We start from the raw sequence: 25053 nt of genomic DNA on the forward strand, positions 1-25053 counted from the left end.
TGCTGCATGTACTTGTCAGATGCCTTTCTGCTGTTTGAACAGTTGGAACAGAGTTCCTGCTTTAACTAATTTGAAGGGCCATGTCCTTTAAAAGTGAAGGAGTGGTGTACTCTGGATAAGTACAGCTACTCAGGCAAAGCCGCATTGCTTACAGTTTCTCATGAAGAGCATTTATCAGGCTAGGAGCATTTATTGTGTAGAGCACAGCAGGGTGGCTGTGTCAGTTGGCCTGTAGTGCCTTATGTCTGATACAGTTTTGCCAACAGGAATTTCTTTAGATGGTGCTCAAACATTTGCTATCCTTCCTCCTGGGGTGGAAACAGAAAGAGGGCTGGGGTGATTTGGATCAGGTTAAACAATTACAGATGGTTGTCAGGCTGTCTTGGCAAAAGCTGTCTAGCAGTATCTGTGCATAGTGTTGCTTGGATTGCAAAGATGGTGTGCTGGAGAGATCTAGTGCCAAAACATCTACTAGCAGCCTGTAGGAAAGGAAGATGTGTAAGAAAGGGATATTGGGGAAGCAGGTGGGAAAGCAGGATGATACAGGAAGTAGGAATAGTCTGTATTGTTCAAGAGTTAAGTTTGGAAGAAGACAGGAGCACTGTCTTGCAGATACCTTTGGCCTGCAGATGAGGAAAGTTCTCCCTGTTTCCTTGTTGGTTTAACAATCTTGGGTGTGAGTGAGAGGTAACATGACAATTAACTGTACTTTAATTACAATTGTTCTGATGTGCTGGATGTCACAGATATCTCAAACATCTCTGTCGTGCTCCTTTCCCTGCAGTTTGATTCACCCAGACTCTTCAGCTACCACGTTGTCTGCACGCCTTGGGTCTGTCCAGGAGGATGCAGGGAAGTCACCAGCTAGAAACAGGTAAACTAATAATTTCTGAGTATTTTCTGTTCTAGATGCACTCCTAGCATACTTGTTGCTGTAAAGCCTGGGTTTCTAGGCTCGTTTTTACTGAAAGTGCTGTTTCATGTCTGAAATGGGACATCTCACTGCCCATATGGAGTGGTAAGGAAGAACTATTTGTGTATGTATTCATGTTAACAAATGTACTGCTTCTGAGGACCTGTAGCGTGCTGCTGACTTGGTCAAGCAGAAGTGATGGTGAAGAGGACAGGAGGGGAAGGAAGTGGCTAAGAAAGGTACAGTTCTGAGGAAGCTGAAGAATAAGGAGTAACACATACTTGGTGATGTGAGACAAAAGCACTCAGGTCAAGAAGGAGCAGAGGTATAGTTTTTGTTTGTTTGTATGCATCCCCATCTACTTCCTTTGCTCTTCCATTAAGGATATTTTTGTTTAAATTACCAAGCTTCCTCAGGCTACAGTCCCTTCATAGATCTTTATGCAAGAGTGTTAGGATGAACTTGAAAGTGTTCATGGGAGCTTTAGTGTAGTTTGTGAGTACTTGAGCTTAATCCCACTACATAGGCTGGTATTAGAAGTAAAAGCAGCTCCCACTTCACAGTGCTTCTGCTCTGATGCTGGTTGCATGCTTCCCTTATGGTTAAATTAAGGAAATGAAGGTAAGGCAGAGAGGTGAGGAACAGAGCAAAGATAATCCAGATTTCAAAACTGGAATTGGGACATCAGTGATTTCTTTGCATTGGTGTTAGAGGAATACACAATGTTTAGCACTTTGGAGGGATCTGGCAGGACCAGTGAAGACAGGGGAACTCCGTTGAGAAGGATGCTGGATGTGCTGGGAAGGATGCTGGGTGTGCCTTTTGGAGAATGGACTGCTTGCAGCCTTTATCCTTCTGGGTGATGGGAATGGTTAGGAGGAGATGCACACTGACTGTACATCTGAGACCCAAAGATCTCACCCTGGGGAGTAACATACTGGTGAATAAACAAGCACCAAAAATCAATATTGGGCAAACATGGCAAGGAGTCCAGAATTAAAAGTCCAATGCTAAATAACTGCTGTGACATCAAGAAATGTCTGAAACCTTGAGGATGGTCTCCTTCTTCCTGTTTGAATGTACCTCTATTTTAAAAGGCTTTTGCTGTTTGCTCGAACATGTGGTAGTTGGATGGTTCTAATCTTGATCTGGCAGGCCCAGATTGCTTATTCAAGTTAAATTTTAGCTCTGGGTGTTCATGACGTCAACAAAAGTACTTGTTTGTTTGGACACATGTAATGCTGAGGTATAATATGTCTCTGTTAAAAATTCTGAACCTTTGGAAGACAAGCTGCTAGCTTTGGGTTGAGTGATGTTAGCCTTCAGATCTTCTCAAAGCAGCTGTAGTCATTTCTTTGTAAGAAGCTTGACTATTCCTATTTCTAGAGGAAATGAAGCAGAAAATGTGCAGGTTGAGTGCTTTTAGAGGCAGGTAACAGAAGCTACAGATTGCTCTTTGTTTTCCCTGTGGATGGGAAATGTGTTATTTGTTCCCAGTCTTCGTTTTTATCAGGGGGGGAAACCCCAGCAGAACAGTCAAATGTTGCAAGCAGGGTTCAGACTGCTCCCTTGCAGGTCCTTCTAAAGGATAAGCATTTCCATGGCAAAATCTCCTTCTCTGTTTTTAAAATACATATATATAATAAAGGCCCAGATATAATTGTTTATGATAAAGGCACAGATGTGAAATCTCACTGTTCTAACTTGCTTACACCCAAATAAGAAATCCCTGCTGCTTACAGGTGTGTGGCACAGTTCAGGCAGCTGTTGCAAAACAACTGGGAGGAGTGCTTAGTTGTGGACTTCCATGTCAGCCTCATCTTGTGCACTAGGATGCTTTTCTGTTAAGGTGCATAACTCTGCAGTATAAAAACTGAAGTAGGGTGGCATTACTTTTTTCATGCTTGGGCTAAGCTGCATCATCCATGGAGAATTTTTGGGGGTAATTATAGTATGTCTGTTAGCCAGTTAGCAAGCTCTCCAAAGTTATCAAAATTTTATTCCAAAGGCTAGAGGAATATTTTCGTGAGGTTGGTGCAAGCCTCTTCAGTCAGTTCAGCACTGGCATTTTGAGTTTCCCTGTTGATGTATGCAGAAATGTTTTCCATCCTCACTCCTTAGAGTGCTGTTAGCACTAACAGGTTACACTGCATTGCCGCTATATGATGAGAAGTTGAAGTTGCACTCTGGTTATTCAGAGTCTCAGGTCTAGTTGTGGGTTAATGGAGCAGAAGGTATCTGGAACTTGTTTGCATTTCTAACTTCGCAATGATAATTGCAAAATGTGTGTTTGTGCTGGAGTGCACAGCCCAGATTTCCTAACAGCTGTGCCGAGATAAGGGGGGTGCTCCGTGTGCCGTACAGGGGGGGTTGCCTGCTGCAGTGACCTCCAGCGTCAGAAAATGGTTTAGCCTCTCTGGGGACCAAGTGCTCAGGCTTCAGACTCTGCAAGCTTTCAGCCATGTGTTTGAGAGCTGAGGACAAGGAATTGTAAATGGGACAAGGGGAGGAGGAAATCTGAGTGCTCTGTTACAGGGATCTGAGTGTTGGCCACCCTTGAGGACATTTGTCTTTCTCCAAACTGCTGGAGCTTCTAATTACCCAGCATGCTACCCCTTCCCCAGTCAAGTTAAATACAGACATGTATGAATTGATGTGCCTAAACTTAGTTCCGGATGCTTCATACTAGATCTTTACAGAAGTTTACCACTTACCTTAGCAGTTCCAAAGCAATACACTTGCTTCCTGGGGAGCCTTTCTTCTGCTTTGATGAGGGAGGAAGCATTAAGCAGTCTGTACTGACAAGAGTAAACTGTGCTAGGCTTGAGCTGGTTTTTAGTATGCTGTAAGATGAAGGCCAGCTGTGGTGAAGCCCCACACGATGAATACTTACACTGGAATTGTTGTGTGTTCCCCTGCAGGTCAGCCAGCATCACTAACCTGTCTCTGGATCGCTCAGGGTCACCCATGGTGCCTGCCTACGAGACGTCGGTCAGCCCCCAGGCCAGCCGCACTCACATGAAAGCAGAGACCAGCGAGGATGAGCGCAAGATCCTGCTGGTACCTTTCATGCTTCTCTTTGCCTTGCTCAGGGAAGACAGTGAAGTTTGTCTTCCTCGTGTCATGCAGCAGGAGTGTTTTGCTGACTTTTAAGGCTCTTCTCTAGGCACTCTTACCTGGACCTCTTGTCCAGGGGGAGTAGAGATGTAGAATATTGAGGCTGCCTTGGACATTAGTGTCTTTCTGAAATAAATCATAGTTTCATGGTGTTTTTGTATACAATTGTTTACAACTTTAGTCTTGCTGTCGTGGTTGCAGCTGTAATGCAGTGACCTGTTTTTGTGTTTCTTCAAGTTGAGATTTTCTCTTTCATAGGCCACGTAATCAGGAGCTTTAAATGGCTCCTTTGAAATAGTTACACCATGATGAATAAATTAAAGCCCTTATTGCTTACTGGGCCAAAATATAACTTGGCCCCTCTTTTTTTGCAGAATAAGTAAAAGATTTTGTAGAAGGTTGTAATGACGTATTTTTAAAAGAAAAGTCTATGTGCAGCAGTGTTCTGTGTAATCCTGTTATTCCTTCCCCCCAGAGGTAATGTTGTAGGTTGCAGTTACTGTATAAATTTCTAAACAGTAAAAAACTGTTTTGTTTCTTTGAGGAAAAGAAAGGGAAGTGTTTCCAACAAATAAGGCAAAGAAGTTGCAGAGAAGGGAAGGCAGTGTTTTTCACACATTGAAAGATTCGAGATTGTGCCTCATTGCCACTTCAAAATCCGGCTCATTCTTGTGTTACCAGGTTCTGCCTGCTGCCAGCAGTATGCATTCATGTGTGCCTGAGGGTGTAGAAACACTAAGTCCTGTTTAGTTGCAAAACTCCTTTCCTAGTTCCTGTGTAAATGGATAAACACCTGAGGGAGAAACATGTTCAAGGCATGTCTTTATACCACCCTGCTTCACAGATGTATGTTAATGCAGGAAAAAGGAAATTGAAACCTCTGTGGATGAAACTTGAAGCAAGGTGTTCAACTCTCAGTGCTCTTTGGCTTCACATAGTTTGATTTTTTTTTTTTGTCCATTTCCTTTCTTGAGGAAGAAGAGGACTGGTACTATTTTGTTCATGTAAGATCAGAAGACAATTAATGAAAGATTTTCTATGTATTCCTACTGTTCAATATCCTTACTGTGTGGAGTTGATCCTATGTCAGGAGTTAATCTAAAGCCTAACCTAGTCCATCCAGAAGACTAATGAACTTTGTTCATGAAATAAAGGTAGAGAAGGTTATATGTACACTGGGATAAGCACACACTTCAGTGAACTAGAGGTCAAAATCCTTGACTTGGAAGGATTTGCTTTGTTCTGCAAATTTCTTCAGTTTACTGTATTCAACAGTTCAAGACAGCTGAACAGTGGAGACTCCAGTTGCATCAAATTGTGTGATCCTGTCATGTTCTGGTACTGATCCATTTGACTCCATACCTGGTATGGAAGGGGAGCTGCTGGCATTGGTTTTAGGGGGATACCCAGAACAGCCACTGCTGGAACTGAAAGCAGAAAGCCAGTCCAGCAATAAAGTGGAGCATAACTCCTGGGCCTCAGAGCACCCGTTGGAAAACGCAATAATGTGACAGTTAATTGGGGAGCTGAAACCAGTTAAAATTTAATTAAAGTTCTGTTACACAAAAATAGAACAAATGAGGCATTTGAGAAAGTGACCTGCAGCATCTCTTCTCCGCACCTTGGGGTTGTGTGCTCCTTGGTCAAAATAATTCCAGATCCCAGTTTCCACCTGCAATAATGGCTTGTGCTGTGCTAATCAAGGGTACTTATGGGAAGACAAAAGTGGCTAGGTGCAGAGAGACAGCTCATTTTGGATGGAGCACAGCTACAGAAGAGTTGGCACACATGTTTAGCAGCGTCCAGAATAAGTTCTAGCTATAGACTGAAGTGTTCCATGTGGTGAGGGGAAGAGATTCACAGATTCAAAAATGGTTCATTTAGTTGGGAGGAATACACGTGTTTTTTTCTTAGTAGCCAAAGCTAACAATGGATAAAAAAAGCTTTATAAGCTAACAGTACCTAAAAAAGCTTCATAAAAGAAGCTGGACAATACAAAACTGGATCCTCAATAAGATATAGTATCCTAGAAGTGAACATTGCTGTGTTGAGTACTTGCTTTTGATATTGGACTGATGTGTTCACAATATCTGGGTTGAGCACAGATAATATAGAAAAACCTTCTTGCCAAGGATGATGTCCTCTGTGTTTGCTTACCCCTCCTGAGTTTAAGAGTAGGGTGCAGGGGCCATTAGTGAGGACGTAAGTATGCAGGCAGTACAAAATGTTGCCTCATCAAAACTCCTGTATGTCTCACTTTGGTTTTTTTATTATTCTCAACTGGATATGAAGGAAGGAAATAAGGAGCTGATTTTATCTATTTGCTATTTCTATTTGCACCTTTGCCTAGGTTATGCTGAATGGCTTAGATTCTGTGCCTATTTATGGAGGGATTTTGATCTAGAAGCTGATCTGAAGGCCTGGGTTGATGCCCTTGCAACCATTGCTGAGATTAGACTGGTAATTAATTTGCACATCTCCCTGTCCAGGACTCAGTCCAGCTGAAAGATCTGTGGAAGAAAATCTGCCATCATAACAGTGGTATGGAATTTCAAGACCATCGCTACTGGCTGCGGACACATCCCAACTGCATTGTGGGAAAAGAGCTCGTCAACTGGCTCATGAGAAATGGGCACATAACCACAAGGTAACCCTGATGCTCTAGGACAACAGGTGTCCTCTGTCTCTATGAGAGGAGGTTGTAAATTTGAGCTGATGTGTAGGGTACCTTAGACTGCAGAGACAGGCCCCTTTGCAGGGAGATGAGAGAGAAAACTCCAGTCTTCCCTTTACTGCCTACGCCAGAACAGGTTCCATTCTGACTCCATGTGCCCCCAAACAACAGGGCACAGGAGGCTCTCTGGTTTGGAAACCAGTATGGGAGGTAGCTGTGGGACAAGTGTCACTCACACGGAGAACAGTGCGTGCATTACAAAAATGGTCCTGAAGTGTTCACTGCTACTCCAAAGAGCAAGACTGCCTCTGGGATCAGAGATCACTAATAGTGTTTGATAGCTGTTTGATTTTCAGTGGAGCTGGCAGACTCTTAACCATGTAGGTGAATATAAACAATCTTGTGTATTTAATTATATGATAATGGAATAAAATTGGGATGGCTCTGAAGTGTAGAGCAACAGTCCTCCCTCAGAGATGACCAGTATACATAGCTCAACGATACTGGAGGAGCACAAACAACATGTCTTAATCATATGCTGGACACCTCAGCTGAGTTCAGAGTACTGGCAGTCTCTTTATTTATCTCCACACATTAATTAGTACACTGTGCTGCCTCATCACAGTATTGTAAATAGTGTCTGTGTAAAAATGGGAATGGAATACTAACAGGTCAAATAATGCATAGCAAATACATTTTGTAGTGTGCTTGTATCATAAACTGTATGTGTTCAGAGCAAAACCTAGAAAACCATCTCTATTATACTTCCAGGGTCCAGGCCATTGCAATAGGACAGGCACCAACAGGTCAAATAATGCATAGCAAATGACTTTTCCCTTTTGTAGTGTGCTTGTATCATAAACTGTATGTGTTCAGAGCAAAACCTAGAAAACCATCTCTATTATACTTCCAGGGTCCAGGCCATTGCAATAGGACAGGCACTGGTTGATGGACGTTGGCTGGAATGTGTCAGTCATCATGATCAGCTCTTCAGAGATGAATATGCTCTCTACAGACCGTTGCAGGTAAAAGGAGTAGGAAAGCTGAAAGATACCATTCTTCTTGGATTTAGCTGTTGACTAGAATATTTTCTAATCATATTTTCAATAGCTGTAGTATGTTTTCTATGTCAGGTCTCCTGCACAGAAAGCAGGGGGCCATGCCTTTTTCCTTAGTGGGTTGAAGCCTGAGGAAATTTCATTTGCCCAGAAAGCTTTGGGCCTGTCCTCTGTGGAGAATGAGATGTTACATGTGGTGCTGCCTATAGTGAGGAAAAGGGTCTTCAGAGCCAGGCCTCTCGTAGTGGACATCTTCCACAGAGGCCTCAAGGTGGCACAGTCTGTGCCTGTGGCAGCTATGTTGTCATGTGCAGAATTTAGAATCTGTGTGCACTTTCTGGTGATGGAAACACAATGGTGATCTTCTGTTTCAAAATTCCTTTAAAAAAATTCCAAGTGGATATTTTAGATATATTGTATTGGTAACCTTCTTCTGATCTCCAGTGATGGAGTAATAAGGAATTCAGTACCTTAGCCACATGATCCAAGTTTGGGATGGGGTCTTTTCATGCCTCCCAAACAGGACTAGTTACCTGAGGGGAAGCAGGAAGTAGTGACCAGAGATTCTGTCCTACTGTGCTTCACTGGAATCAAACCTACTGAGGGCTAAGAGCAGTCACTGGCCCAAGAGATTATATTGGGGTTTTTAGCTTGAACAAGATAACTCTGTAGGCTCTCTTTACTGAAAACATTGTTTCAGTTGAGAGCCTTTCATGTTCTTCAGCTTCTTAGAATGACGAATGCCTTAGCTGTCCCATGGGCTTCAGACAGAAAGCTTGCAGCCAATAGCATTTGTCTTCCTCATGCATTTCAGTCATATGGACACAGTCACATGACTTCCCTTGATTGCTCTGAGGTTCATCTGATATCTCAAGCTAGTCAGCTGTCTCAGTGTCCTGGCAAAAGCTTGCCTTTAACTAGCAAGTCCCTATTTGTATCCCTATGCATCCCTATTTGTAAGGTGCTTATGTTACATGTTTAAAGTAAATTCTTGTTCTCATCAGCTGGAAGCACTGTCTGATCTCAATTCTTCTGGACAAGAGTCTGGAGAAATGGTGTTGTTGACTCAGTTGCTTGCTGCACTCACTGCAGCCAAATGCTTGATGATGATAACTTTGTTTAGAGGTGCCTGGAGACATGAGGAAGGCTGATGGAAATTACTTAGGTAGTTTCCAGGTTCTCTGGCAATCTAGCCAGTCTTTGCTTTGATATAGTAGGCCCAGCTAGAGTCCATCTTGGATTGAAACTCATGGGGCTACATTAGTCAGTTAAAGAATTTCTCCAGTAACTTAGAATTAGGCTCCACCAAAAGCTGCGCCTGTTGGTTTCTGGGTGAAGGATAAGGCTGTCACCCACCTTGGCTGGAGACAGCAAGCTTTCAAAGCTGCTTAACTGGATATGATGACAGAAAATGTGCAGGATAATAAACTTGTCCTTTAGTGCCCCTTAGTCACAATTTGTTTAGAAGCAGAGTGTAGGCAGAGACTGGGAATTGTAAAGAAGTACTTCTTTCTTGTCCCAAAGAGTTCCTATTTCATGCCAAAGGGGGTAACTCCATGACTAACTTGGCTCAGCCCACTGAGAGTATCCTCTGATTTTAAAATGCCTGACCTGCATTTGTGGTAGGCTGCTTAATATTTCAGCAGAGCCTCACTTTAATAATTTTTTTCTCTTCCTTGTCTTCTAGAGCACAGAGTTCTCAGAAACCCCATCTCCAGACAGTGACTCTGTGAACTCTGTAGAGGGCCACTCCGAGCCATCCTGGTTCAAAGACATCAAGTTTGATGACAGTGACACAGAGCAGATTGCTGATGAAGGGGAAGACAACTCAGCCAGTAAGTTTCACCTGAATCATGTTCTCACTGTGCCTTCTCCCCTGTTGTCTGCAGTCCTTCAGGACCTAGTAGTTTAACCATGTCTTGCTTTATCTGTGTGTCTCTGTGTGTGCGCTTGGGGCCGTAAGGATCTAAGAGAGCTACAGCCTGTCTAGTCTTCCACTTTCTCACAATGGATACAATATTTTGATTTTAGTGAAACTGGTAAAACTTCATATTTCCTAATGAAGGAGAAGCATGTAAATTGCTGCCTTCTGTTTCTCAGGCAGACTTCTGCTTGATTTGGGCCATATAGTAGTACACTAAAGAATGTCCAGTATGTCAGCATGCCCACATGAAGACAAGATTAAAGCTATGAAAATACTGTATTCCTGTATTATTGCACACTGGTCTTCATGTATTAAAGACAATTTTTCTCCTCTCTGGTACCCTCATAATACCCATGTGAACCCTTCTCCTCCCTGTATCTTCCCCCTCACCCAACACTAAAAGACTCCGCCAGCCCTAGCAAGCGCACTTCAGTCAGCAGCTTCCAGTCCACAATGGACAGTGATTCGGCCGCCTCCATCAGCCTGAACGTGGAGCTGGACAACGTGAACTTCCATATCAAGAAGCACTCCAAGTACCCACATGTGCCCCCTCACCCTGCCGACCAAAAAGGTACGAGGTAGTCACCAGCTGGAGTTGCACATGATGGAGAGCTGGCCCTAATATTACTGACTTACTTGGACACTGCTTACATGGCTGTCTTACAGAGGGGAAAATATGATATTTAACTGGCACTTGCTTGCAGTTTTGATGTGCTCACCTCTGAGGAGGCTCAACAGACCTGTTGAAATGCCTTCTCTGCAGAGTGTGTAACTTCCCCTGTGACTTTCTCTTTGCCATTGAAGCAAAGTCTCTTGCCCATGTGTAATAGACAGATCCACCTATGTGTTCTGGCTAACTGGGGTGGAAAAATAATCCACACATAAACCAGTTTGATACGTGACTCTACAGTTGGAGATGGAACTTAAAACAGCAAGCAAGAAATAAAACCCCAGAGAACAAAAGAACAAGATTAACTTGGAAGAGTTCTGTGCTGACTTAAAATTATACCTTAATAAGTTTACATTTTACAGAAGAATCTTTCTGATAAACAAGAAGGCCTAACTTGATCCATATACATAGCATTTCTTCGAAAGAATCATCCACTTAAGTAGGAAGAAATCAAATACTTGGTGTTGAAGGCTGCTTTTGAAAGGATTTTCCTCTAAAGAAGTACTAAATTTAAAGACTCTGTAAGCAACATCCTTATGGAAGAAATAATGTGCCTGCATGTTGACAACTGCATTCTCTAAATGATTCAAGGCCTGTCTGAAACTGGGGCTTGCCAATGGCTTGGGTCTACTATATTTTAGTTGCTTTACATGTTGGGTAGTAGTGGGTGCCTTTGCTCTGCTTCCTTACAAAAGGTTACATCAGCTTTGTAGACTTGTTTCTATGGCGGCTTCTAAGTAGTTTCTTAATTATTGTTTCACGCCATCCTTTCAGTGTTTCTGACTTTAAAAGATGATCCAATGTTAAATAATTTGCACTCCTAATTAATTCATTCTTCAATGAAGTCTAGCAGATCTCATGTTGCTATGAATCAGAATGGAACACAGCCTTAAGCTTGCATATTCTGAAACTGAAATGGTCTCTGAAGGCAGTGTGGAAGGAGAAGTGATCATAGCTGACTTCCCAAGTGTGCTAGACATGTGGGGCAGAATGAGACAAATGAGAGGGGACATTTATTGATGCCTACTGTAGTCACCTTTTGTTAATGGCCAAAAGTATGCCTAGAAGGAAGGAATTCTAGTTGCTTGTTTTTTGCCAAAGAGAGAAGAACAACAGTTTCAAAAGTTCCAATTGATGTCAGAAGATCCAAAATTGGGAATGGGTTGTCAGCACTACTGACACCTGCTCATTACTGGTTCCTTTCAGTTTGTTTCCAGCTGATGCCCTAATCAAATGAAAAGCTAATGCATCTACAGGAAGGAAAGCTGAGGAGAGGGAGATATACCAAAGAATTCCTTTTAGGAAGGAAGGGTGCCCGATTAAGCGTGCTTGAAACAGGCCCAGGTGTGCTGCAGTATCCAATGAATTTGCAGCTGTAGCAGGTTTCTTTACCAGTGTGTGATGACAGTAAAGCAGGCAATAGTCAGTTTGGCTCTGCCAAATGTTAAAGGACTTGTAGGGTATTTGTCTGGTTTCAGATATATTTCACTCTTTATCTCTTTTATACAAGGAGCAGTACATTATGAAAGGGAAATGTAAGAGAGCCTCTCACTCTTGGAAACTGTTGAGCAAATCAAGGCTGCTCAGAGCCAGAGCTCTTGTGAGAAAGCTCTTGTGAGAAAGTTTTTAATAGTGGAGAGCTCAGAGAAGATCAGTGGAAAAGGCATGTGGTGAGGAGACTGAAAAGAGAGACTTCTGCCTTTGAATTGTGTATGCTGGCAGCGCTCTGTCTTTGGTGAATCTCTGCTGGTGTTTGGTATATGTTCCCAAAACCAGGTTATTCTGTAGGAGTGTAATTGGCAGTAGAAAGCTGGCATCAATTTCTTCCAAGAGAATGGATTTCCCTTGAGGAGATAGTACCAGTAATAGGGCCAGAAGTGGATAGGGTGGAATTGTCATGGAAGTGCACTGTGGATAGATAGGTATCCTGCAGCTTTATCAAAAATCTATATCTGTAAATGCAGATAAGTTAGTGAACCTTCTTTATTTTGTTTGTGTTTATAATTCCTGGCATGAGACTCTCTAGAGAAAAGACCTAACCATGGAGCAACAAATTAAAATGAATGACAATACCTTGAATAGCAAGAAACGCTTCTTGGCAATAGACAGACTGAAACTTTGTGGGTAAAGAGGAGGGACAAAACCCTACAGTGAATGCTGCAGTGCTTAGGGTAGTGAAATACGTGACTACTAAAACTTCATCCTGTAAATATTAAAGTCAGAGGCTTTATATAATAAAGTTAATATGAAGATTTTCACCTTGTTTTTCTGATTATCCTGGCTATATTCAAGAAAAGATGCCAGAATATCACAGTGATTAGCCAAAACTGGATAGATAAGCATTTGTGTAAAATGGGTGGTTATTTTAAGGACAGAGTTCTATAGTTAATCAGTGACATGAGGTGTTTGCCACTGTCAGCATCAGTAACTTCCCTATGACTGTTGTGGACCCACTTATTTAGCTTGATTGTGTTGGAGTTGTTTCTTGTCCTTAGAGTGGGTGACAGTGACTTGACTTCCTTTGAAATAATGAAGTGAAACCGAAGATCCCACCTTCCTTTTGAAGTTGTAATTTAGTTTCCTTAGGACTGTGTAAATCTCAGTAATTGCATTGTGGGGAGGACTGACAATAGAAAACATCAAGTGCTGGAAGTTCAGGTCAGCTTTGATCTAAGCAATTCATGGGTTTCTCTAATGATTAAGGGATATGCAATGTCCCAGAGTCACAGAGGTCAGCTGCTTTGAAGCAAGGGCCATGATGTATCCACCATCCAGCTGTGATTTAGCACAGAGTGGTTTGTATATACTCTAATGGCAGAACTTGTGGTGTTACAGGCTGACTAAGGTCTGGTGTGTTTCCATGAAATTCGGGTGACTCTAAGTTAGCTGAGTATAGTGACTCATTTATAGTATCATCTGCCTAAAGACATAGTATGTATCAGAAGGGGAAACAAAGTAAGATTATTTTCTGCATTTAAATTGGGAGAAGAGATTATATGATCAATTTTATATATGGGGTTAAGTTGCTGTTTTTGAAGAGATACAGTTAACAATACGTGGAATTCTATTTTATAAACATCTTTCCAGACAGATATCCTTGATCATGGTACCAGATATTTTGGGAATTTTTGATGCTTGAAAGTGTTTAGGAGGGGGAAAGAGAAGATGGTTTGAGTAACCATATGCAGTTCCTTTTTAGTGTTGCTTGCCAAGGTTCAGTGTGCTGTTGCCAGGAGCCCTTTTGGTTCTTCTTTTGAGAAGGTACTTGGGTTTTCAGGTTATAAAATAAGCTACAGGAACATTTTCCTATGCCCCTTCCTCATTTTGTGGAGCATGATGCATATAGGGATGATGTGAGGTAAGAAATGTGCGTGTTAGGCACCCTAAACCATCTCAGACTCACACTTATGAGTGTGTTATCTGTCTGGGCTGAGAAGGAATAGGGTATTTTACCTTGTCAGGAACTTCCCCTGGGAACCAATCAGCAGTGAGATTGTGGGAGCTGAAGTTGTATTGAAAAGAATAATAGAGTCACTTGGGTTGTAAGGGACCTTAAAGGGACCTAGATGAATGAACCTAGATCATTAAAAATCTAGAGGTGACTTGGAGGTGCTACCTGTGTCTTTGTCCAAAGCATTACTAAGGTTAGGTTTCAGCTGGGCATAACTTGAGCTTTGGCTGTGCCAGTCAGGGGTCTGTGCCAGACCTGATTTAAGTGTGTGTACAGTAAGAGCTGATTCCCTGAGGCTGTTGCAAGATGGAGAGGGATGGAGGTGTAGTATACATGCTCTTGTGTAGGTAGAGCATGACATGACTTTCTCTAGATAGTCAGTGAGTGAGTGAATGCTGAGGGTGGGCCAGCTTTTATCAAGCAGTAGTTTATTGTAACGCTGAACTCTTAAACTAAGCAAGCGATGAAAGGAATCTCAAATAACCAGGAATCTGCAAAGGAGGCTTCTAACTTCTCTTGGGTACACTTATCCTCTATTGAGTATCTATTTGCCAACAAACTCAGATATTTAAAATTGTGGCATGAAAACTGTCTCCTGAGTGCTGCTGCTCAGAGCCTTGTGATTGTTTATGTCCTGTCAGTTTTCTGTTGCTTTCTGTTGGTGTCTGAAAGCAGCCTGGCTTCATGTTCTGTTTGTGATGGGTCTGGAGCATTGTCAGGAAAGACGATAAAGGCTTGGCTTGGGGCTTCAGATAGTTGTGCTGTATAAGCAGTTGGGCTACTGCTCTTGTTTTCTCATTGTAGAATCCCTTTTTGTGTAAGTGAGGAGCCAACTAAAGGCACAACAAGTAATGGCTTCTGGAGAAAACAAACTTTTGTAACCAATCAGCATGAAAGATTAAGATCTTGCAAACTAAATGAGAGTAGCAGGTGGAGCTTCATCCTATTTCACAGATATCACAGAACATTCTGAGTTGGAAGGGACCCATCAAATCCAACTTTTTAGGTGAATGGTGCATACAGGGGTTGAATCCAAAACCTTGGCATTATTAGCACCACTCTCTAACTGTATTTCCAATGTGTAAAGTGATCTGTCTCTTGCTCTGCTTTGTTTCTGGGAGTCCATTTCTGTCAGCATGGATTCCTCAAAACACTTTGAACTGTTCTGGACTTGAGACTTTCAGCTCTTGAAAGGCAGGCTGTCTTCTTGTTTTTGTACTGTATATGATAAACCTTATGACTGATCTCTCCCTCACTCTGAGATGGTTCAATGGAGTGGGTGACCAAAATGGTTTCTGAAGCTGTATTTTTAGACCTGAATGAGGAGGCCATTCCCATAGTGTCTGCTCACATCTGAACGCATTTGTATTCAGGCCTAGAAAAGGGTGGTCCGTGTCAGTTGGAAAAGTGCACTCTTAGTTCAGTCTTGGCTCATGTCCACTTTGTTTGTTTTGTTTCTTCACATTAATAAGCACTGTTTTCTTGTCATCATAGATTTTTTTTGATAGAACAAGAATGAGAGGATATTCTTGTCTTAACCACTCACCAAGCTATTGCTAAATTGGTGACTAAACACTTGGATGAGTAATGCTGCTTCTTCTGGTGTGGGCGTGTACATTGTAATTATATGGTCACACCAGTGTAACCTGTCTTTTTTTTTGGTCTCCACCTATATCCCTCTTCTCTCTTCTTTCAGAGTACTTGAATCCTGAAAACGGAGGGCAGCAGATGTTCTCTATAAGTGACGCTTTTATTAAAGGTAAGGAAAAACTTCAAATGCTGCTGTTGTGTGCTTTTTAATGTAATGATGGAAATTCCTTGATACTCCTTAAAGAGAGCACTGAACCTTTCAAAATATTTACTCAACAGTAAATCTGAACTTATTTATGGCAAAACAAATAGTTTATGGCAAAACTATACTGACTTTTTTTGAATGCACTTTCAAGCTTAAATTTCTTTTACTTCTCAGATTCCTGCATTCAAAAAGACTAAAGTAAAGCTTTTACTTTTTAAAAAAAATGAGTGTAAGTGGCAAGTTTGTTCACAGTTTCTCCACCAACAAATTTATGTAACTGATTTTTAACTTCCTGTGCAAACAAATGAAGATGTGACACAATTAATTGCACTGCTTCTGCAGAGAAGCTTAAAGCTTCTTCTCTTAAATCTTTCTGGGTTTCTTGTCATCACTACTTCTGAAATGAAAGGCCATTACATGCACTTATGAGTTTGTAAACCCACGTGCTTTCCAGTATCGGGGCCAGATGCACTTGTGGGCTTTTTTTTATTTCCCAGTTAATGCTATTGATTTTGGTGCCCTTGTAAGAGGAGGAAATAAGGGAGAAACCCCAATGTCTGTCTAGCCTGCAAAATAAAATCTTGGATTAAATTGGTGTTTGGTTTTTAACTGAGCTTTTGCAGAAGGAAGGGGGAAATCAATGTAGTTTCTGTTAATCTTCTACACAGCTAATTTTGTACGTGGAGCATCTGGAAGAAGTTAATTCTTGTTTTTTAGGAGACTTTTTCTTCAGTAGTCCTCCTTGGATTGCTATTGTCTAAAGATTTTGCTTAACAGTGAGGAGTTTTAAGTTTCATCTCCGAAGGCTGACATACTTTCTTGATGAACATTTATACACTACTAGTATAAATGACTTATAATATAGTCAGCCATTATGTCAGTGTGGAAGTTTATAATTTGCCTCTATAATATCATAATAACCGTGCAGGAAATTACCTAGTAACTCTTTCAAAGCACGGACTGTGCTGAAGTAACCTCTAATTTTGGTACTGCAAAACAGAGAACAGTTCTAAGGAGTTACTACACAGTATAGTAATTGAAAGTGTCAGTCCTCCTCAAACTGAGGACCATGACATCTACCTTAAACTCAGTACTTACTCAGTACTTAGTAGGACTTACGTCTTAGTAAATACTTTCCTTTTTGAAGCAGCCTTTCACAAAGACACAAGCATTCAACTGTGACCTTACATTTACAACATTTGTTTGTGTCTTGCAGAGTCGTTATTCAACAGGAGGGTGGAGGAGAAGTCCAAAGAGCTCTTATTCACACCCCTAGGCTGGCACCACAGCAATCTGGATCTGCTGAGAGAAGAGAATGGGGAGAAACAAGCCATGGAAAGGCTGCTGTAAGAAACATGTAGAGAAAGGAATTTGCATATCTTGAATAACAATTTCTGAAGCCCCTCTATTCCACCAACTTTCAGTGAAGCTTGAGCTACAGTAGGCAATACAAGAAAATAATTTGCATTAAGCATTTTTACATGTATTTTGCTTGGTTTTTTTTTTTAAATCTTGTGATGTTTATATATAGAGTACAGGACCAAAGCTGACTGTAGAACATTGAGCTTGAGCTACAGTAGGCAATACAAGGAAATAATTTGCATTAAGAACGCAGCATTTTTACATGTATTTTGCTTGTTTTTTTTTTTAATCTTGTGATGTTTATATATAGAGTACAGGACCAAAGCTGACTGTAGAACATTCTTGGTAGCTGTTCCTTCAGAAGACCTGCATTGTAAATGTTAAGAAATTTACTTCAGCTAACCACTGCACTGTATTTTTATATTTTATAACGAGAAATTTATTTTGCCTTTTTTATAGGTCTGCTAATCACAACCACATGATGGCACTGCTTCAGCAGCTTCTATACAATGAGTCCCTGTCACTGTCCTGGAGGGATATTATTGTACCCGTGGTCTGCCAGGTAGTTCAGACGGTACGGCCAGATGTCAAGAAGAGAGATGATGACATGGATATCCGCCAGTTTGTCCACATCAAAAAAGTAAGTTTCAAGCAGTGGATGTAAGGAAACAAAAGGGCGCAGCTGTTGGCAGTACACCTTGTTTGAAGAGAATAGTCCCCTTTCCACTGCCCCCAGCATATTCAGTACTGTAATTGAATGACTTGGCCTTTGGATAAGGTGGGGTCCTGGAAAAAGTAGCACAGAGGGAATTTGGCATGCTGTGAAAAGTGCTTTAATGTGCTGGGGCTGACCTCTTCTTTCAGGCTGTAGGCTGCAGAAGGTAGCAAAGAGTAGCACCTCTGTAGTTACTTGGTTCATTTTTTGGTTTCTGCTTGTTTTGCTCTTGAATTGGAGATATACCAAGTGCTGGATAAGTAGCTTGCAGGACATGGTGCAGCAATCTGTTTCCCTGTACCTATCCATTATGGAGCATTCAACTCCTCCCATGCCAAGTACAATGACTTTCTTCAAGAGCAAAACTTAATTGTTATGGAATGGTGTATCCAGTTCTGCCAGATGGCCCAGTGTTGACACTGTTGACCTGTACGTCTGGAGTTCGAGCGTGGAAACTTCCTTCTGAGAGTCTGATGTGAAAATAACATCCAAGGAGTTAGTGTGACTGAGGACTGAAGATTTGGACTTAGTTTTCTTTGGCCAAATTCACCTCAGCAGTACTCTTGTTTGAAAGCCATATGAGATTTGAGGAGAACCTTATGATTCTGGTAGTAGTTCTGTGGCGTCTCTTCAGGCAGCACTTGTTCCTGCTTCTCCTGAAACTCCAGTTCAAAGAGCAGTTGTTCAGAGGTGAAAGCTCATCATAGCTGTCTGCTATTTTCACGTGCTGGTAATATGAATGTCCTCTGAAACATGTTATTCAGAAACCTGCTTAATGATGTTTATTATGCCTGGGATTGCCTGTGACTGCAGGCACACCAGTCAACTGTTTGATGTGTTCAATTGGTGGGAAGAGGGTTTTTTGATTTTTATTTCTTTCTTTTATATTTTTCCCCCCTTTGCTTACATTTTTTTGTTGTTAATAGAAATGGCATGTGCAAAGCTGTATGCTTCTCATGGCCTATCCAAATTAGGTTCCCTTGTCATGTGCTGAAGTATACTCATTTAACAAACAAGCATCTCTTGGGAGGGGTGTAGAAATCCTAGAACTCAGTACTAGTTTTCATGTTCTCCTGAGTTTGTCAGGCTTTAAAGGGAAAGACTTGTGTCCAGCATGGCTGTGTCTGATCTTTCATCTGATAATTGTGGGTGTAGCTGAAGTTTGTACATCACCTACAATAGGTATTCTGTGTATTAGCTTTACTGCACTACAAGATGTGGGAGTGGATGACAGTTCTAAAAATATTCTTTGCTTTGTTAGATCCCTGGTGGAAAGAAATTTGACTCCATGGTGGTGAATGGATTTGTTTGCACTAAGAATGTTGCACACAAAAAGGTAATGCAGCTTGATTAATCTTACTGTAATGTATGCTGTGGAAACAAGGGTGCTCTGACTTGCTTTTTGTGCCAGGAAGCTTCTCTCACCACCTTGTGAGCTTTCTCTGCTTTGAACCCCCAAAAAGAATGGCTTTTAAAGCATTTATTTTCCAAGCTGTTTTGTTTTCTGGCCCAGAGATTTTGGGGGAGAAACTCTCCTCATGCATGTATAGAAAAACTTCCATCCCTACCGCAGCATGAGGCATCTAATAATTATCCCAGCTTTTAGGCAGAAAAAGGCATTTGTGGTTCTGACTTGCAAAAGTGTAGTAAAATGGGTCTTTAAGGAAGGAGGGCAAGATAGAAGTGAGCTGCATGAATCAAGACTTTGGAGCCCTTAGCAGGGACTGGAAATCCTCTCTAGCATTGCTTGCTTATGGAGAGTACCTGTGAAATTTTAACAGCTGGGTGTAACAACTTCAGAAGAAGGAAGAATGTGTAGTTGGGTCTGAAGTGGGGGATAGCTGGGACACTTTAAAGGGAGGTGAGGGTAGCAGGGACCAGTCATGGGAAGTCTGTCTCTTTTTCTTTTATACTTCTTCCTCTCTGGGTATTTGTATTTTTGTTGTAACTATTTTTGTGTCTTTTTTAGATGAACTCTTGCTTAAAAAATCCCAGAATTCTTCTGCTAAAATGCTCAATTGAGTACCTCTATCGAGAAGAAACAAAGTTTACCTGCATAGAGCCTATAGTACTTCAGGTGAGCATATGCTTTTGTTCTTGGTTAAAATAACGCCAACAAAACCATGACCAGTGCACATTTTTTCAGTGTGTAAGGTGAAGTTGAATGAGTGAGAAACAAAACCATGACCAGTGTGTAAGGTGAAGTTGAATGAGTGAGATTGCACAGAAAAGAAAGAGCTTTCCTCTCCTAGTAAGCTGGCTACGAGAGCTGCTGCAGTAAATATAGTGTGAACTTGTAGCCTTACACTGAGGGTTTTTGTCCTCAAGTTACATGTCCTGAGAACACGTGAGCTTTTGATTCTCACAATGCAGCATTTTAGAAAACTTGTTTTTATTGAGACCTTCTGAACTGTGCATTCCTTATACAGTATTAGAGCTAGATAAGGTTTAGGTGTGTGAAGAAATATTTGAAAAGTTAATGTAGGTTAGGGTTAGGTCACACCCATGTTATTTTTTGTCAGGCTTGAAAAAATGGAACAACCGCCAACCTAATGGAGTGATGAACTAGAAAATGTCACTTTGGAACAGGTGCCCTGCCCCTGTGAGTAGGGATGTGCCTTAAATATGAAAACTCTGAAGTACACAGACCTATTCTTTCTGAAATGTTTATAAAATATTACTGATAGACTAGTGTTGTGCTGTGGGAGTAGGAAAATGTTCACAATGGACTACTGATGGTGTTTTCTGGATAGCTCTTTTCCCTGTTTAATAGGAAAGGACAGTATGTAAATGAAATGAAAAGGAATATTGAGCATTAAAGTGGGTTTATTTTCCAGATGGAAAATAAACTGCTATACTTTGTTCCTGTCTGCAGGAAAGGGAGTTCTTGAAGAACTACGTACAGCGGATAGTTGATGTCCAGCCCAATTTGGTCCTTGTTGAGAAGACTGTGTCCAGAATTGCCCAGGACATGCTCTTAGAGCATGGTATCACTCTGGTCATCAACGTCAAGCCGGTGAGCATTTCTGATCAGAGTTAGACTTGGCCTCGTGGTAGATTTCTAATGACTCCTTGTAACAAACTCCCTGGAGATAGCCAAGAGTTGTCTTATTTTCTTCTCTAACCATGTTCTCTTCCAAGAAGGTAAGACAGGTGAATCTGGAGAGTTACTTTTTCCTTAGGTCTTCACAGCTATTGTGCTGTGTCTTTGTTTGATGGGTCCTTGTACCCTGGTTTAGTTCTAGTTGACTTTGATATCCATTTATAGCAACTTATGTGTGGGTCCTCAGCTATTTCCAGAGAGCCTCTGTCCCTGTGAGGCAGGGTACAGACAGCCAAACAGAGTAGCTGTGGGAGCTGGCTGAGCTCCTGTCAGAGCCAGCCTTATGCTGACTGCACTGCACCTCCTGGAGGTATCAGGATCTAGTCAAGTGAGAAGTTCTAGGCAGGGTACAATCTCACCAGAATTATTTATCCAATTCTGTTTCTAAGATTCTTGTATATTGTGAATGTGGGTTTGTGTGACTGGGTTCAACTGAGAATTTGCATCTCAGTAAGAGATTTTATAGATTGCACTGGTGTTTTTTGGTTTGTTAAGGGCAAGACAAGGACGCCAGTGTCCTCTTTGCATTGTAGATTCTTACTGTTCTTTCCAATTTTACAGCAAGTGTTAGACCGGGTAAGTCGAATGACCCAGGGGGACTTAGTGATGTCAATGGATCAACTGTTGACCAAACCACAGCTGGGGACCTGTCATAAATTTTATATGCAAGTTTTTCAGTTGCCCAATGGTGAGTAAAACTTGATGTGCCTTAGCCTATGTGTGTGAAAGGATGAATGCTTTGCTTCTTTTTAAAGAGATTTGAACTGTTGGCTTCCTTGTGTAATCATGTATAATCCTACTCATTTTATTTCTGTTACTTCTTGGAGCTACAGTGAACTGCCTGTAGAGAAAAGTGTGATGTTATTAAGAAAAGACACTGTATAGATTTTGATTAGACTGATTTCTTTCTTCCAAGCTATTTTTTCTCTTCCCACATGCTGTAGTTTGTCTAGTCCAACTTCATGTTCAGAACAGGAAGGATTAATTTCAATGCTGCATCAGATTTCTTAGGGTTTTGTCAGCCAACTCTTGAAAATATTTCAGAGTAGAGATTTTGTAGTCTGTCTAGGCGCCATCCGCACTGTAAAGAGTTTTTCTGCATTGAAGTAAGAGAATCATGGAACAGCGTGTGTTGGAAGGGACTTCAAAAAATTATCTGGTCCTACCTTAACAAATCCAATCAAAATTTGCCTTGTTGCAAGTTGTGCACATTTCCCCATGTCCAGTTATTGTGCACCTTTAAGAAAGATTCCTTTTTCTCTAACTCCCCTAGGCAGTGGGAGTCTACAAAGGAAGGAAGAAATGCTGCTTGACAGGTTACCAGTGGTGCTGGCACACATAAATGCTGTGGATGCAGATCTTCATGGAGATGCAGTCTTTGTATCTCTTCATAGAATCATAGAAAGGTTTTGGTTGGAAGGGGCCTTAAAAATAATTTAGTTCTAACTTCTCTGCCATGGCAGGAACTAGACCTTCCCCTAGACCAAGTTGCTCCAAGTACAATCAAATCTGTCCTTGAACAATTTCCTTTTGACTTCCTCATTGCCCCTTCCAGCCTTTAATTGCCCTCAGAGTGTCATAGCCTTTTGAGTTGTAAGGATGAGCAAATGGGCCTGGAAGGGAAGTGATTCTTTTGCCCACTGATGCAGAGTCTACAGTGGTCTTATAATACTCTGTTTAGGTCAGGGTGTTCCATATGGCCGTCACTTTGACTTTATGATGGCTTGTTTTAGAAAATCAGGAGAAGATTTATAGCCAATGTTGGTTTTGGGTTTTTTTTTTTTTCTTGCTAAAATAAGTTATTTCAGTACAGTAATATGAATTTCTGCAGCTACCAGTGTTACTTGCTCTTAGTCTCCTTTACAGTCTCTTGGGTGTGAGGTATCTAAAAGCAGATTAACTATAGTTCTCATCCTAACTCCCATATTTTATTTCTAGATCAGACAAAACCTCTGATGTTCTTCGAAGGGTGTCCCCAGCACCTGGGTTGCACTATCAAGTTGTGTGGTGCTGCAGAGTACGAGCTGGCTCGTGTGAAGGAGATCCTGATCTTCATGGTCTGTGTGGCTTATCATTCCCAGCTGGAAATCTCATTTCTTATGGATGAGTTTGCCATGCCCCCTACTCTCACCAAAAACACTTCCTTTCACTCCCTTATTGAGGAGCCAGGAGACGAAAATGAGCAACAGAACCTCTTCAATGGTGAGGACTTCAGCACAGCAGTCAAAGACATTGAACTATCCTCTGAAAAGCTGCCTGTAATCTCTGAATCAGTGTCCTCTGATGAGGTCAGTGTGCCTGAACCAAGAGGGGTGTTTGACAGAGGTGACCAAGAGAACAGTCAGCTGGAAACGGTGTCCTCCAAGCAGCAAGAGCTCCACAAAGCGGAGTCACCATTTGCAGTGCTCAGCCCTGTACCTCATGCAATACCTGAAACATCCCCACTGCCCCTCCATGGCATGGACCAGCACTTGGCCACTCTGGATAACCAGGCACTAGAGCCTCTTCCACAGGCAGATGATTTGCAGGAGTCCAAGAGCCAGATGAGAGTCTTCAGAGACCCTCTCCAGGATGATACTGGTTTATATGTCACGGAAGAGGTAACTTCATCTGAGGATCGCCTCAAAACTTACTCTGCAGCATTTAAGCAGGAGTTAAAAGATGTAATTCTCTGCATTTCTCCAGTGCTGATGTTCCGTGAACCATTTCTTTTGACTGAAAAAGGCATGAGATGCCCTGCCCGGGAATACTTTCCCGAACAAGTTTATTGGTCTCCTCTCCTCAATAAGGAATACAAGGAGCTGGAGAGCAGAAGGAAGAAGCAGTTGTTGCGGGATTTCTCTGGACTACAAGGGAGGAATGGGAGTATCCAAGCCAAGGCTATCCAAATCTTACCTTCTCATGAGTTGGTTAACACTAGAATAGCAGCAGAACATCTACGTGATAGCCAGAGCTTAGCCAGAATGCTGGCTGACTATCGGGCCAGAGGAGGGAGGATACTACAGAAAAGCACAGATCCTTTTGCCCAAAATAAGGATGTGTCTAGTGTCCCTACTGGAAAAACTGGGAACAGAACTGAAGAGGAGGAGAAGGGACTGGCTCAGAGTGAATCCTCATGGTCTCATAAGGTAAGATTGAGTTGTGCTGCTCAAAATTCAAGTTACATCAGTTTTTCATGGTGTACAGAAGGTGTAGGGACTCATATTAAACCAGAGGGGATGTGGTTTTGTCTGTTTCTTTCTGTTTGATTATGGTTTTTTTGGTTTAGTTTTCTTGGTCATAACTCTATTTTAGATTGCAGTGCTCTGCAATCAATCAGAACAAGAGACTGCAAAATTTCTCTGAGAAATGCACAAAGTCAGCCCAGAATCAGTTTTGCCTGTTTGATTAGGCTGTACCTAACTGATTTCTGAAAATGAGTCCATGAAGAGGGAGCAAACCTTAAGAAGTTAATTACAAGGAGCAAGAAAGCTCAGTTTATTTGGTTATTTGTAGAAACGTACTTTCATTGTCAGAGGGCTTTATGTAATGGAAACAGCAGAAGGCTGTAATTACATTAAAGTAATTGATTGATTGTAAAAGTTTGGGTGGTCTGAAGAAAAGTGAGAATCACATAATGGAGGGAAGGGAATCTTTGAAATTTCAAAGGAAGCGGGTATGTGTTTATGATAAAAATATTTAGAGTTTTGGTAAACTGCCATGAAAGTAACCAACTTGTATCTGAGGAAAAGGATCTTGGGACTTTCTTGAATTGTGAGCTGTTTAGGAAAAATGTCTATGAACAAGAGTAGTGAACAAGAGTAGGAGAAACAGTCAACATTTTGGTCCCTGAGCCAATTAGCCCTTGTGTTCATGAGCAGAAGTCACTTTTTAATTGGCACTTAAATGTAGATCTCTGTAGCTTCACAGGCCATAATCTTACAAACTGTAAGAGTAGCCCTTGCTTTGGATCAGACTGGCTGATGCTGTTTTAAATTTATTCAGTGATCAAAGACAAGTATTTGGTAACATCATAGTTTTGTAGGGTGTGGAAGGGCAGCTCTGTTCCAAGAGCAGCATGGTACATCTCTTCCCAGAGAACAGAAAGATAGAAATCTTTCTATAGCTTGAATGAGTATAATATATTGGCAGAGTTTTGAATCTAAGATGTCCTACATCATACAGTAATTTAGAGATGTCTGGATGTTTGTCGTGGGGCTTTTGTTGTTTTCTGTTTCTCTTGGCTTCATTTCCACTGAAACACATGCATGTTCATTGATTTTGTTACGAGT

At 41.5% G+C, this 25053-nt stretch overlaps 1 protein-coding gene across 11 annotated transcripts in view; it reads left to right on the plus strand.

Annotated features, from left to right (window-relative positions):
• The window catches only part of PIKFYVE (phosphoinositide kinase, FYVE-type zinc finger containing), a 62496-nt gene that overhangs the window by 15640 nt on the left and 21803 nt on the right, over positions 1 to 25053 (plus strand). For 9 of the 11 annotated variants that reach the window (XR_005626500.1, XR_005626501.1, XM_039698871.1 and 6 more), the window contains 14 exons: positions 785 to 874; positions 3835 to 3973; positions 6520 to 6677; positions 7618 to 7729; positions 9450 to 9597; positions 10090 to 10257; positions 15504 to 15566; positions 16819 to 16948; positions 17424 to 17604; positions 18941 to 19015; positions 19649 to 19756; positions 20555 to 20695; positions 21344 to 21470; positions 22721 to 23910. Coding sequence is in view for 9 of the 11 variants with exons in the window: in XM_039698871.1 (XP_039554805.1) it covers positions 785 to 874; positions 3835 to 3973; positions 6520 to 6677; positions 7618 to 7729; positions 9450 to 9597; positions 10090 to 10257; positions 15504 to 15566; positions 16819 to 16948; positions 17424 to 17604; positions 18941 to 19015; positions 19649 to 19756; positions 20555 to 20695; positions 21344 to 21470; positions 22721 to 23910 (2830 nt within the window). In the remaining 2 variants the exon portion in view is untranslated. The remainder of the gene's footprint in view (positions 1 to 784; positions 875 to 3834; positions 3974 to 6519; positions 6678 to 7617; positions 7730 to 9449; positions 9598 to 10089; positions 10258 to 15503; positions 15567 to 16818; positions 16949 to 17423; positions 17605 to 18940; positions 19016 to 19648; positions 19757 to 20554; positions 20696 to 21343; positions 21471 to 22720; positions 23911 to 25053) is intronic. The other 2 variants (XM_039698851.1, XM_039698891.1) reach the window with 1 other exon arrangement.

This window comes from Passer montanus, unplaced genomic scaffold (genome assembly GCF_014805655.1).
Source record: "Passer montanus isolate IOZ18808 unplaced genomic scaffold, ASM1480565v1 scaffold1, whole genome shotgun sequence".
NCBI classification, from domain to species: domain Eukaryota; kingdom Metazoa; phylum Chordata; class Aves; order Passeriformes; family Passeridae; genus Passer; species Passer montanus.